At 29.1% G+C, this 14262-nt stretch overlaps 1 protein-coding gene across 1 annotated transcript in view; it reads left to right on the plus strand.

The window, feature by feature from the left end:
• The window catches only part of LOC115880760 (5-hydroxytryptamine receptor-like), a 182988-nt gene that overhangs the window by 67097 nt on the left and 101629 nt on the right, over positions 1-14262 (plus strand). The window contains exon 2 of the mRNA XM_030898041.1: positions 7981-8114. Within this exon, the coding sequence (XP_030753901.1) occupies positions 7981-8114 (134 nt within the window). The remainder of the gene's footprint in view (positions 1-7980; positions 8115-14262) is intronic.

Genomic DNA, 14262 nt, shown 5'->3' on the forward strand with positions numbered 1-14262 from the left:
GATCGATCTTGATCGTTCGTTTATGACATCCAGATGTAGGGGAAGTAAATCTGAACTGTTCGGTAAATAAAATCGGAGCAATCGGACGGTGATCTTTTTGCTCGGAGAATTTTGACGGAGCAAATAGATTAATTTAAATTAGTGAGGTTAAATTTCCAAGTTGTTGTCAAGTTTTAAATTGTTTATTTTGTTGCTTAATGCAAAACGACGTACAAAACTCAAAAAATAAATTACTGGTCCTTTCGTCTTTTAACGTTGAAAGATTTCAATTGGGAATTGGGATTTCAAACTTGTCACTTTTCCCTCAGCGATCCAAACAATCCAAACCGTTCGGTAGTTTCAGGTTACTCCATCCAATATGTGATCACGTGACAAAAAATCCGTCAACATCTGGATGTGATTACCGAACTTAGCTATATTCTAACTGACACATCACTGACAATGACAAATAATTGATTTCTATAGGTATTGTGTGTATTATAGGTGTTTTCAGGTATGTTTTAGTATTTAGTCGTTTTACTCAAAGAAATAGCCTTTAAACAATATAAAAATACTTCATAACAAATCTAGACATATATATATATATATATATATATATATATATATATATATATATATATATATATATATACATACCTTTCATTTAAAAAAAGAATCATCAAGATTGGTGAAGCGGTTTCGGCGGGATGTATGTAACAAAAAACTCTTTGAGTTTTTATATATTATGTATGGATGGATTTTTTACTGCAAATTTTTAGATTGTATGACATTATAAGACATTTTATACCTATTTACGAACTTATTAATAGTGCTTAAAGGAAACCCGTTGTTAAAAGCAATTTGCCTAATAATGTCGAGCTCTTTATTAATTGAATCTTTTGACAGTGGCAAGTTTCATAATAATCTATAAAAACACGAATTGAAAGCTGCGAATCTATGAGAATAGGGGGTTAGAATTATATTGAATTACGTTATCTGTGGAGGAAAATTTTCTAAAAATTTCAAATTCTATTTTATTATTTTTTTCTTTAAGTAATAAATCCAACAAAAAAGGTAATTTGCCTTCGTTTTTCTTTTCTAAAGTGAACAAATTTTTTAATGTTTTTTTTTATTAAACGTAGTGTTAGGCTTTGTAAAGAAACTCGACGGGCATTGATGTAAAATATACGCAGAATATTACTAAACAAATGGAATTTGCATTTTTATTCGGTCTGAAAACTCAGCTAAATTTCGTCCGCAATAAGCCACAAAAATTGGATTTGCCATAAAAAAGAAACCACAATTATTCTAAAAATTTTATGCCCCGCTTGTCTTATATTTTACGTGCTTGTGTTTACGTTCTTTTGCTTTTATTTCCACCAATCGGCATAAGTCAAATATTTGCATTTACATTTTATGGATATGAGTTCGTGTAGCATTTCATTCTTGTACGTGGGTTTTGCGATTACTTTGTGAAAAATTCCATGATAGAACTTTTAAGAGGTGTTTTTGCATTATTTTTTCCTCTTACGTGCGTTTTTTTACATTCAAAAGCTCTCAGAATGTTAAGTTTACGTTTCCCTTGAGATCGACGGTCACTGATGCACTTCTTCGATATCACGTTCCTTTGAGAGCTTGTTGAGTAAAATGCAAAATATAGGATGTCAGTAGGCTAAAAAATAAAACCCTACTTTGAAATTTTAGAGTACTAAAATATAAAGCCTTCCATAAAACTTACCAAGAGTGACGAGTTCAATTTGAATGAAATTCTTGAAGCGTGTTCATTCGTATGTTTATTTCGACCCATATTAAAACTAAACTACTCAAAACAATCATAGCATATTTTCTAAAAAATATATTAATATGAAAAACAAGACACTTTGAATTCCCTGGCTTACGATTTTAAATAGTATGGATACTATGAAGGAGAAATTCGATACAATAAGCCTACGCGCTGACCTGTGATTTTTAGTCGGCAGAATATTTATTGCAAAAGTGAAATCAATACATACTTATGAAGTCGATTGGCCGAATATTTGATTGCATTTGAACGCGGCTCCATAAGGATATATTGGATACAAATATGCAACTAAATAGTCGGCCGATTAAAAATTGCCTGTCAACGCATAGCCTAAGGCTACGCAATCTAATAAAATATTGGGCCTATCGGCTCTATAACAATGTATTGTTTTCACTTTTGCAACTAAATAGTCGGGCGACTAAAAATTACATGTGCACCCTAATTATCCTAAAAAAACTCATTAGAGAAAGGCAGAAAAATGCATGCTTCATTTAGAAATATATGTTATAATTACTTTTATTCAAATATGCGATAATTGTTTTGAGTAGTGTATATTGTGAGCTCCACATAGTGTCTTCAAAAAATACACAGCGTTAAATATACAAAAGATATATATACAGGGTGAGTCAACGATAGAGTAAAGTCCATTATCTCATTTGTTTCGATGTTAGCGAAATAATGTTAAATATAAAATTTATAGGAGAAGGTTAAGATACACATCTTAATTTTTTTACGGGGCATACGGAGTGCTACAAAAATGTGTGGCAGATATAAAATGTTTTTTTTAAATGCAACACCCTATTTTTTATGTTATTTTTAGATTCTGCGTAAAATTCTATAAACTTTTTATTTATAATGTTATATAGGTACCTAATATTAATAGTTTTTGTAATATTTGAATTTTTTTGAAACAAATGTTAGATTTCAGTGTTGTAAAAAATTGTCAGTGATGCCATTGTTTATGAAGTTGGACTTAACTTACTAAAATTTGGTAGGAGAGTTTTATAGAGATGAAGAAAAATATATATGTAAAGATATTTTAGTTAGATGCTACAGGGTGTTCAAAATATATTTATGAATTCCAACTACTTAAAATTAAAAAATCTATTTTTTTTAAATGGCACATCCTATATATTATCATTTTTTCTGATAGATTTTACAAAACTCTTCAACTTTTATCAAGTATGTCATATACATATTTTTAATTGTTCGCATTTATTCCATTATGTTTACCCATATGTTTAAAACAATTAGGCTACAACATCATAGCTGCCAAGTCAAAAAGTAATAATTATGAAAATGTAATGTCTATTTAGCAAGTTCTAACAAAACTTCAATTTTAGTTTAATTTTTTGTCGTACGGATAGATGGTAGAGATAATAGTTACAGATTTTCCCGAAAATCAATTAGTCAGTGTGACTGATATACACGAACAAGCCATTTAATTTTTTTTTGGTTCAGTACTATATATTATATATTATATTGCTAAGTACCTACTATAGGAATAGTTGTAGATTATCGAGAAAACATTTTCAGTGTTTAATGGTTTCGCGGCAGTAGTAATATTGGATTTACGAAATAAATTATAAACCAGAATTGCTACGAGAAAGAAAAAATTACTTAATGTTGAAAGAAAATTCTTATATCAGTAATCGTCAACAACTAGGTAATCTAGTATTACACTAATCTATGGCTATTCGCGCCAAATTCAAGTGTCATCTTTCATAATATAGAAATACATCAAGAACTCCACGACTGTGACTTTAGTTTACTCGAGTAAAATTAATTAATATAAGATAATAATAACAATTGTGACTAATTACCAAACCAAACCAAACCAAACTAAACTACTGGTTAGTGATTAATAATAAATATGTTATTTTGACATGGCAACGTATGATATTTTTTCAAAAATTATTAAAAAAAATAGTAAAATTCGAAAAATTCGGAATAAGTCACGAATTATTAAGACTAGGTATATGATATACCTTATAAAAGTTGAAGAATTTTGTAAAATCTATTAGAAAAAATGATAATATATAGGGTGTGCCATTTAAAAATTTGAGATTTTTTAATTTTAAATAGTTGGAATTCATAAATATATTTTGAACACCCTGTAGCATGTAACTAAAATACTTACTACAACTAAAATACTTTACATATGTCTTTTTCTTTATCTCTATAAAACTCTGCTACCAAATTTTATTAGTCTCACTTCATAAACAATGGTATTACTGACAATTTTTTTCAACACTGAAATCTAACATTTGTTTAAACAAATTCAAATATTACAAAAACTTATAATTTTAGATATGTACATTATATATAAAATAGAAAACAAATTTCTTGCAGTATAGGTATATAATAAAAGTATATAAGGATTCTTGCCACTTAACTGCTTATATAGAAATTTAATTCTACGCTGTGGTTGTCAATTCGGAATTATCTATCTCTGCGCTGTGGTTGTCATTTTGTGGATCTGCCCAAGCTCACCTGATGATGGAGTAGGGTTCCGAAACCGGTAGTGAGAGCAGGTTGATTCACATTATGACAAACACAGCGTAGAACTGAATTTCTATATACGCAGTTAAGTGGCAAGAATCCTTATATAATTTTATTATATACCTATACTGCAAGAAATTTGTTTTCTATTTTATAATTTGGCTTGCCTGAAAAAAAGCCTTTTACCATCCTTTTACTATCGGTAGTTGAGGCCCGGTAGTACGAAGGTACTACCATTGCACGCAGGCCGCTATCTCCCGTTCGGGACTTAATCTCTAACCGACACTTTTCGACAAGTCGGAATTAACTATCTCTGCGCTGTGGTTGTCATTTTGTGGATCTGCCCAAGCTCACCTGATGATGGAGTAGGGCTCCGAAACCAGTAGTGAGAGCAGGTTTATTCACATTATGACAAACACAGCGTAGAATTAAATTTCGATATGAACAGTTAAGTGGCAAGAATCCTTATATAATTTTATTATATATAAAAAAGTTATAGAATTTTACGCAGAATCTAAAAATAAAATAAAATTAGGGTGATGCATTAAAAAAAACATACATATGTTATATCTGCCACACATTTTTGAAGCACTCTGTATACTCCGTAATAAATTTTAAGGTGTGTATCTTAACTGTCCCTATAAATTTAATATTTTTTTGTAAACCTCCAAACCAATGAGATAATGGACTTTACCCTATCGTTGACTCACCCTGTACAAACAGTTAGTCTGATCCACGTCAACTCGATGGAAATTTTAATTGTTTTTAATTAACAATGTATATGTATGTCGCAGGTGCATAGAATAATCCGGCTTTTTAAGACTAGGCATATTATAAGACGCCGGCTTTTTATACAAAAGAAGGCATTTTTACAAAAAGCCTGTTTATTTTCAGTCACTTTGCAAAAAGCCTAATCAGAAAGCATATTAAGCAATGACGATATTTTCTGTACACTTTTGCAAAAAGACTACCTGTTTTCAGTCGTTTTCTAAAATACCAAATCGAGGCCAGGCAGATTAAAAAATGATCAAAGTTTAGTCAGCTATATGAGCAATACCCCATATTTTTCTAGACAAAACAATAATTTATGTCAAAATTTTATTTTGTTTCGACGAAAACAACTTGAACACTATTTCATAAATTATGATTATAATTAACATAATTTTAAATACTTTTTGTGTTTTAAATACAAAATATATTAAAAGCTTAATATTAATCATGTTCATTTAATTATTGTATCATTCATTTAACTATTATACTCGGTAATTTGATTCTGTGTACAGAGCTTCTTCTTTGTGGAAGTGTGCTTTCTTTTTTTGGAATTTTTATTCATTTAGAATAAAATGAATTTAGATCTTTAATAATCGTCCTTAACCATACTCTATTAAACAGAATTATCACTTTTTGTGCTCCTATTTTCTAATTTTGGAAGAGAAATTCAAGAAATGTCATTGGATTAATTTAGGTTAGTTTTACCAATACCGCGTAAAATATTTTGTACAATCTTACTAGTCTTCATTAGCCATTTCGCTAAGCGTCTGAAAACAGATAGGCTTTTTGTAAAATATACTTCTATTGTTAAAAACTCCGGTTTTATAATAAGTGTTTTTGTAAGCCTAGTCTTTTTGCAAAAACCCCAATTAGAATTTAGAGTTAGTAACTCACATTTTTATTGGAGGACACTCTCATATTTATTTCAAACCAATAATCAACGGGAATATTTATATAATTTAATAAAATTATTGTAAATCATTATAAATAATGAATTGTTTGTAATTGAACTGTAATTTCTGTACTATTAATCCGGTAAATGATGGAGATAAACAATCGTGATTTCTGAAACTTTTGTAAGCAACATACTCGAGTATTCGAATATTGAATCATAAAATAATTAACTAGAAAGAAGTGTCAACTCTGTGCTAAATCGTGGAAACACGATACGCCACCGAAAGCCTTCGCTGTCGTCTGGAGAACTAATTTTCCAATTGACAGGACATGATGGCTTATATGATAAGGACATGATGGCTTAATTTTCATTTCCGTTTCCGGTTATTCAATGGCGGGCCCTCTTTCAGTTCAAATGTATTTTGTATTTTTTCTTTTCATAAATAAAACCAAAAAATAATTTATTCAGACATATTTATTTGAAATATGAAACAACGTGACTAAATAAAAATAAAAATATAGAGGATTGTATTGTTTCAATACCAATTAGTTAATTATATGTACTTTTAACGTAAATTAGTTAAGGTATAAGCACGACTTACAGTAATTTGTAAATAAACACACGTATTCGCAGACTTCAAGGACACAAAACGGACACAGGAACATGAAAACGGGAGCTTTATACAAAAACCTGAAAACAGAAAAACACATTTTTTTATACTAAAATTAACAATGTAAAAATATCAATAGGTATAAAATATAAATATACTGTTTAAAAAAGCGCCCATTATTCCCAAAGAGACCTGGCTTATAAATCAAAAAGAAGCAAAAAGAGACTTTTAGTCGGATAACATAATCAGATTATCAGTCCGATTTATTGCATTATTGACAATAAATCGCACATACTGGAGATAACTAATGTTGGCTATAGTTAAAAATGATCTTATCTTGCTGTAAATTGTTTCCATTTTCAAAAAAATCGCGCATCAAAGAGATTATAACACCATTTTCTTGCATCTAAAAAATGTAAAAACAGTGTTTATTTACTACCTATTTCATATACATGGGACATACCTACTACTGCAGAAACGTCATTTTCTCCAGGTTTCTTCATGTAATATATATTTTATATACTTTATTACCTTTATATTTATAAATTTCAGCTGAAATATTAAATTGAACCACAACGAAACTAAACGGAATTAATTAAAATGGCGTCGAATATGTTCTAATTTGTTCTAGAACAAATCTGAAGTTGTCTCTGAAACTGAAATCTGTCAATTCTAAACTGTGAAGGTAGACAATAGTTAGACAAAAACAATGCTGTCCTTGTCTAGGCGGCCATATTTGTCGTGAGGAGAATGACAGGAATGACACTAATGACTGTTTCCAATTTTCCTATTTCACTGTCACCCCTCTGTATTGAATTGAATAATGACAAGATAAGTGACACCTGTCTAAAAAAACAGCGATTTAGAGTGACAGTTGGTGTAAAATTTAGAGTGACAATTTTGATTATGCAAAAGAAATATATATTCCATGAGTTTACTGGTTGCCTAATGATTTAACATTAATTTAAAAATAAATCCCCAACATAAATAATGAACAAAACTTTTAAACAAAAACAGACCACAGACCACACAAAACAAATTGTTGGTTAGTAGCAGTTAGCAGTCGATGTAGTAGTATTTTGGTTTAATCTGCCAGGGCTATCCGGACGGGTGATAGAATTAATTCTTGATAGAATTAATTTTTAATAAAAATTAAAAAAAAACGTTATAAAATATAAAGCTAGAACAATATACGGTTTTATATTAACTCTAAATTTTTTGAAATTTATAAAAAGCATTCATAAAAAATATATATCCTTCAAATCCTTCCATTTAATAGCTGTTAGTAAGAAATTTCGCTTAAAATATGCGCATATAGTGCACACACAATTTTTTTTCTCCTTGCCTTATTATTATAATTTATACCATACGACAAATTTAGTTATATAAAAATATCTTAACTACTTTTTTCCTTTCTTTTAGGTAATGTTTTCGTTATCGCCGCTATTCTTCTCGAGAGGAACCTTCAAAACGTAGCCAACTACTTGATCGTGTCCCTTGCTGTGGCCGATCTAATGGTAGCATGTTTAGTTATGCCCCTGGGAGCCGTCTACGTGGTAAGTGGTTTGATATTGTATTTTAGCATTTTACTTCCGGCTTTGCAAGAGCGCGCGCGAGGTTGGGGGTTCCGGCAGTCGCCACAGGCCGCTGCTGGAGATTAGATTTTAATTATTATAACGGTAGGGGTCGCCCTGTTTGCGCGGAGCGTTCTGAACTTCGTGTTCCTGTCTAATATTTCGATAATATAACTCGACTGGTGTACATTTGAGAATATAACTGCTTCTGAGATAAATTAACATTGTATGACATTGTTAGTAAAGTATGTATAATACAAATAACATTTTGAAATATCATTTTGAATATCTGTACAACAGAAGCAAAATATTAAATAACAAAACATACAGGGTGGCGCCTCTCATACGACGCGGAGGCTGCAAGGAGAATTACAGCTTGTATTGAAATGAACATTTGTGAGCATATGTAGGTTGATTTAGAGCATTTTTTAACAATATAGAGAGTTCTACAGGGTGTCCCCTAAAAAAGTTACACATCAAAGTTTTGTTTTTTTAATGGAACACCCTATATATTAATTGATTTTCGTATTTTAGGAGAAAAATAATGGTGAGTTTCATTAGAGAAGTATATGGCTAATATGTAAGGATTTTGACATATTTAACAATTACTAAAAAAGAACAAATTTAAAATTTCAATAAATGCTACCTAAATTATAATTTATCCGATATAGCGTATTATGTAGTTAAAATAACTATTGTACTTTAAATCAAATTAAAATTTGTCCCGTAAGTTATGAAAAGTGGGGGTGAGAGAAAATTAATATTGAACACTGATCACATTTAAAAGCAACTTACTTCTTTATTTGAAATATAACACCCGGTATATTATTTCAATACTCAATGGAGAATTCATATATCTTCAAAATACTACTAAGGTTTTCTACCCTTTAAACTACGATTTTCCTAGATATTTTCATTTTTATGATTTTGCGTCAGTAGATAGCATTATTTGATAAATATAGATGGCTATGATACACCTTTTGTTAATTTAACAAAAATTAATGTATGTAGAGTAACATATTCAACGGGAATAAAACGATACACGTTTAAAATATATTTTAATTATTACAAAATTGAAACTAGATATAAACATATAATTATGTAACAACAATTAGTGAGATGAAATCAAATGCTTAAAATTCTTGCTGTCCGCTGCATAAAATGATACCCTTTTCAAAAGATCGTTTCATATTAAGAGTCATATGGGAAGTTCTACTTCAAAAAGCAGCCACAATCATTTCTTTCATGTTGTTAACAATAGTTGGTCGAGTTTTGAAAACACTGTCTTTAACATATCCCGATAAAAAAGTCCATACTAGATAAATCGAGAGCATTTAAGTATTCTATTAATAGGTGAATGCTAGTTGTTAAAGTTAAACTAATTTGACATCTATGTTGAAATATCTTTAGACATATCACTGTTGCTGATCACTGATCTAGGCTGCCACCTAGATTTTACTAAATAATATAGATCTAGTGTCGCTAAATCATAAAAAAGAAAATATCTAGGAAAATCTTTGTTTGAGGGGTAGGCAACCTAAATAGTATTTTGAAGAGACACGAAATCCCCATTGAATATCGAAATAATATACTGGGTGTTTAAAATAAAAGAGTAACTTCCTTTTAAATGTGACCATTGTTCAATATTAATTTTGTCTCACCCCGTATAACTTTTTGGGTCAAGTTTTAATTTTATTTAGAGTACAATAGTTATTTTAACTACATATCAGGCTATACCGGGTAAATTCCAATTTAAGTAGCTTTTATTGAAATGTAAAATTTGTTCTTCTTTTTTAGAAAATGTTAAATATCAAACAGGATGATGCTGCCAAACCTTACATTTTAGCCATATACATCTCTAATGAAACTTGCCTTTATTTTTCTCCTAGAATCCGAAAATCTATTAATATATAGGGCGTTCTATTACAAAAAACACAACTTTGATGTGTAACTTTTTTTGGGATACCTTGTAGAACTCACTATAATTTAAAAAAAATGCTCTAAACTAACCTACATATTCCCACAAAATTTCATTTCAATAAAAACTGTCGTTCTCCTTGGAGCCTCCGCGTCGCGTCGTTTGAGAGGTGCCACATTGTAGTTAGATGTTTTGTGAAAAAGTTCTTTTCTAATTACTCGGTTATTTTTAAATCTACGATTGTAATATTTGGTACATGAACAACTTCTTTTGAACTTGAAATGTTAAACAATTTTTAAATAAATTATACAAAATTTTTTTTGACTGACTTAATATAAGGTGAGATTAAATTATATTAATCTTAACTTATATTAAGTCCCTATTTAGGCCCAAATTTAAAAAAAAAACAAATTCAAATCTAAATAAAAGTATATTACTGAAATAATAAAATAAATTTAACAGGAAATTGTAAAACAGAAATGTATGTTCCAATTTGGAACCAATTTACTAATTTTTTTAGTTTAAATTTACTATCCAATAATAGAAAAAACCGCGGACATAACATACTAACCAACTAATGATAATAAAAATTAATAAACTAACCAAAGATGTTTGAGCCAAACTGCGTTTACGTGACTTATGGTCAACCCTCGGTTGATCGACCGGCGGTCGGGACTCAACCTACGGTCCAACCCAATCGGGTACGAGCGTTGGCGTTACGATTGACAAACCGAGAGTTGGCTGTACTGGCGGTCGAGTCGAGCCAATCAAAACCCTTTATCTTCGACACATTCTCGAGCACCATGTTGGACGCTGTCATTGGCATTTTGCATTTTATTGTCGTGTGTCTTGCATCGTGTGGCGATTAAAGTTAGTTTTCAAAGATTTTAGTTAGTTTTCAAGGTTTTTAATAATAAATATGTCGACTACGAAATTTAAAAGAGTTATATACTCAGAAGCAGAATGCCACTGCTTGAGAGAATAATATATAAGAAATTATAAACTAATAATAGAACATCTTTTGTTTAATTTCTATACAATTAACCCTAAAATCAATAATCCCTCTTAAATAAAAGAAAGATATATTAGAAAAAAAAATATTAGAAAAAAATAGAGTAACAGAAATAACTACCAATTTTGTTATTAAAAAAAATAAAAATTTAGTATCAAAGAATGAAAAATTAGAGCTTCAAATAAAATTATTAAAAAACAATTGAATCATCAATCTGTTGTATAATTTCTACGCAATTAATCTAAAAATCCATAAACTCCCTTAAAAATACAAATTTAATTCATTTATTATTAAAAATAATCTTAAAAACCTACATAGAGAACTTGTTGTGCCAAGTCGTCATCTGAAGAATCACTGTCACTGCTATCTCGCCACAACATTTTGTTTCTTTTATTGCCTGATTCATATTCAGATGATGAGGAGGGTAACATTTTCAACTGGAACGCCAGAAACTTCTGGCGTTCCCTTTTAATTTAACCCAGGGCTGACATTCTTATTTTGTTACATAATAAATGACGCTAGGTGTAAGGATATCAATAATTGTATCTATTTGCATCAAGCCAAATTGTGTATTCATGTAACGGAATAAGTACTTAACTATTTTTTTTTAAATGCACTTGTACACTTTTTGCATCTAAACTCTTCATATCTGAATAATTCAAGATTTCCCATGTATCACAAAGTCTTTACCGGTCACTGTACTTAAAACTTTTATCTTATTTGCATTTCGTTTAAACTATGTTAAATATCGTAAATATCAGAAACGTTTATAATCAATACCGAACCGACTAAAAACTTTCCTTTAGAATTTATCAAGCTGCCTCTATTTAACCATATTTCGAAATGTGTTCTACTCGACCTCTGGGGAACGAAACTCGAAAACTTCTCGCTTTTATTAAACTGGAATTATTTTGAACTCATAATATTTCGAGGGTGAATTTTCAATGAATTATAGCTTAATGTCAGCGATGATATTGAATTAAATTAGTAATTTGCATTTATTAAAGAGCGTTTATTCCGTAATATGATTTAATTTGTATAGAAAGTTCGCTATATTACAGAAAATCTAATGAAAAGTGAATATAGTTATTTAATTGACTAAATTTTGTGCTAGTAAAAGGAGACTGATTAATCAAGACAGTTATCAACTCTCATCATTTGCATTACAGTTTTCTTTTTAATTACATCGAATTACTCTACAAAATAATAGGATAAAAGATTGTATTTGAATAAAATATCTTCCAATTTGATGTTAAATTTCCGTTTTAAATTTTAGTTATTTTATCATTAAGAACTATACAGTGGTCGAACAACTTTAATCAAAAAATTGCTTTACTGATTTTTTTAATGCAGATACGTGTTTTTAAAAAATATCCTTTCCATCAAGATGTTTTATCGTTTATTGCATTAATAAAAAATATATCAAAAAGTGAGAATAGTTTTTAATTGACTATATTGTGAAATAGTCCAAATTGCCAATAAGTTATCCAATTAAAAATAATCAAAATTAATACATAATAAAATTAAGTGTGTCTTAGTTTCTAACCTGTAATAAAACAATTTTGGTATTTTCTAAATAAAAATGAAACAATTTACGCCATTATGCAGTCTAAATAATGTCTATACCTCCGTGGCGTGTTTTAATACTCAGCATTTTTTGAAAAAAATCTGAGTATCTTGTAACTCAAAGAGATAAAATCTGGTATTAAAATGGTATATATGGTTATCTCAAATGCGTTTATCTAAATATATAGAAATAATGTCTTTAACTTTGTCGCAGGTTTATTTCTTGAAAAAAGTGGCTAAAGTTATTTTTGCCACTGCAAAAGAAAGGGAAATAAGAAGTTGTTATAAAAAGTCAGAATTTTGCTTTATATAAAATTAATCTATTTTTTTTTTCTATTATATTAAATGTATTATGAATCTTTTTTTCTTTGTGTGATTTATTTAGCTATAATAAAATTATATCAAAAGATAATACTATTGTTAATGCAGTATGATTCTTATTTTCATTATAAATATATATTTTTACGAATACGCATACTAGTAAAATATTAATCTATTACATTATACATATTTCATAATTTGCATTTTTATGATTCTCCAGTGTTTATATGTATGTTAAAAATTGTGCTATTTGTTCTAATAAAATTACGGTGCCGGTTTTGGGTTTTAACACACGTTTTAAAATTACTTATTTAATTAATTAAAACTATATAGACACATGATACCAAATATTTAGTTCCTTTTATGAACTTTGTAACTTGAACTTTTATAATCTGCGTTTTTAATATTATAAATTCATATCTATATCTATTCTTGTATAAAGAGATATTACTTAAACCAAATTTGTTTCTAAAAATAGTCAACATAAAGTGTATAAATTAATATTTATTAAGTAGAAGAAACCTATTTCGTGTTTAACTGAAAGTTAACCCGTGATTTATCGTCATCAGCGGAAGGTTAAAACTTTCAATATTTAATTCAGTAATGTTGCAGATATTAGAAATAAATAAAGTTTTCAATTAGTTCGGATGCAGACATGGCTTATAAAATTAACTGCCTTTCGATGATTTTTAAATCATTTCTTAATAAAGTAAGTAATGTGACTAGTACTATTTTTTAAAGTGCACTTTTTGCACCCTTTTGCATCTAAACCCTTCATATCTCAATAATTTAACATTTTCGCATGTATCTCAAACTTTTCACCGGTCAGTGTGCTTTTTGGTCAACACTTTTATTCTGTTTGCATTTCGTCCAAACTAAGTCAAGTGCCGTAAATATCAGAAACGTTTATAATCAAAACCGAACCTACTCTAAACTTTCCTTTAGAATTTATGAAGCTGCCTCTATTTAACCATATTTCGAAATGTGTGCGACTCGACCTCTGGGGAGTGAAATTCGAAAACTTCTCGCTCTTATTAAACTGGAACTATTTTGAACTCATAATATTGCGAGGGTGAATTTTCAATGTATTATAGCTTAATGTCAGCGATGATATTGAATTAAATTAGTAATTAAAATATAATATAATATAAATATAATTAATAAGTTAATAATTTGATTGAATTGGCAGCTTATCACTGAAACTATATGGAACACGTATAATCTGCGTTTTTAATATTATAAATTAATATCTATCTGTGTATAAAGAGATATTACATAAACCAAATTCGTTTTTAAAAATAGTAAACATCAAG

Source organism: Sitophilus oryzae, unplaced genomic scaffold, assembly GCF_002938485.1.
Source record: "Sitophilus oryzae breed Bouriz unplaced genomic scaffold, Soryzae_2.0 scaffold_1657_pilon_pilon, whole genome shotgun sequence".
Lineage (NCBI taxonomy): Eukaryota > Metazoa > Arthropoda > Insecta > Coleoptera > Curculionidae > Sitophilus > Sitophilus oryzae.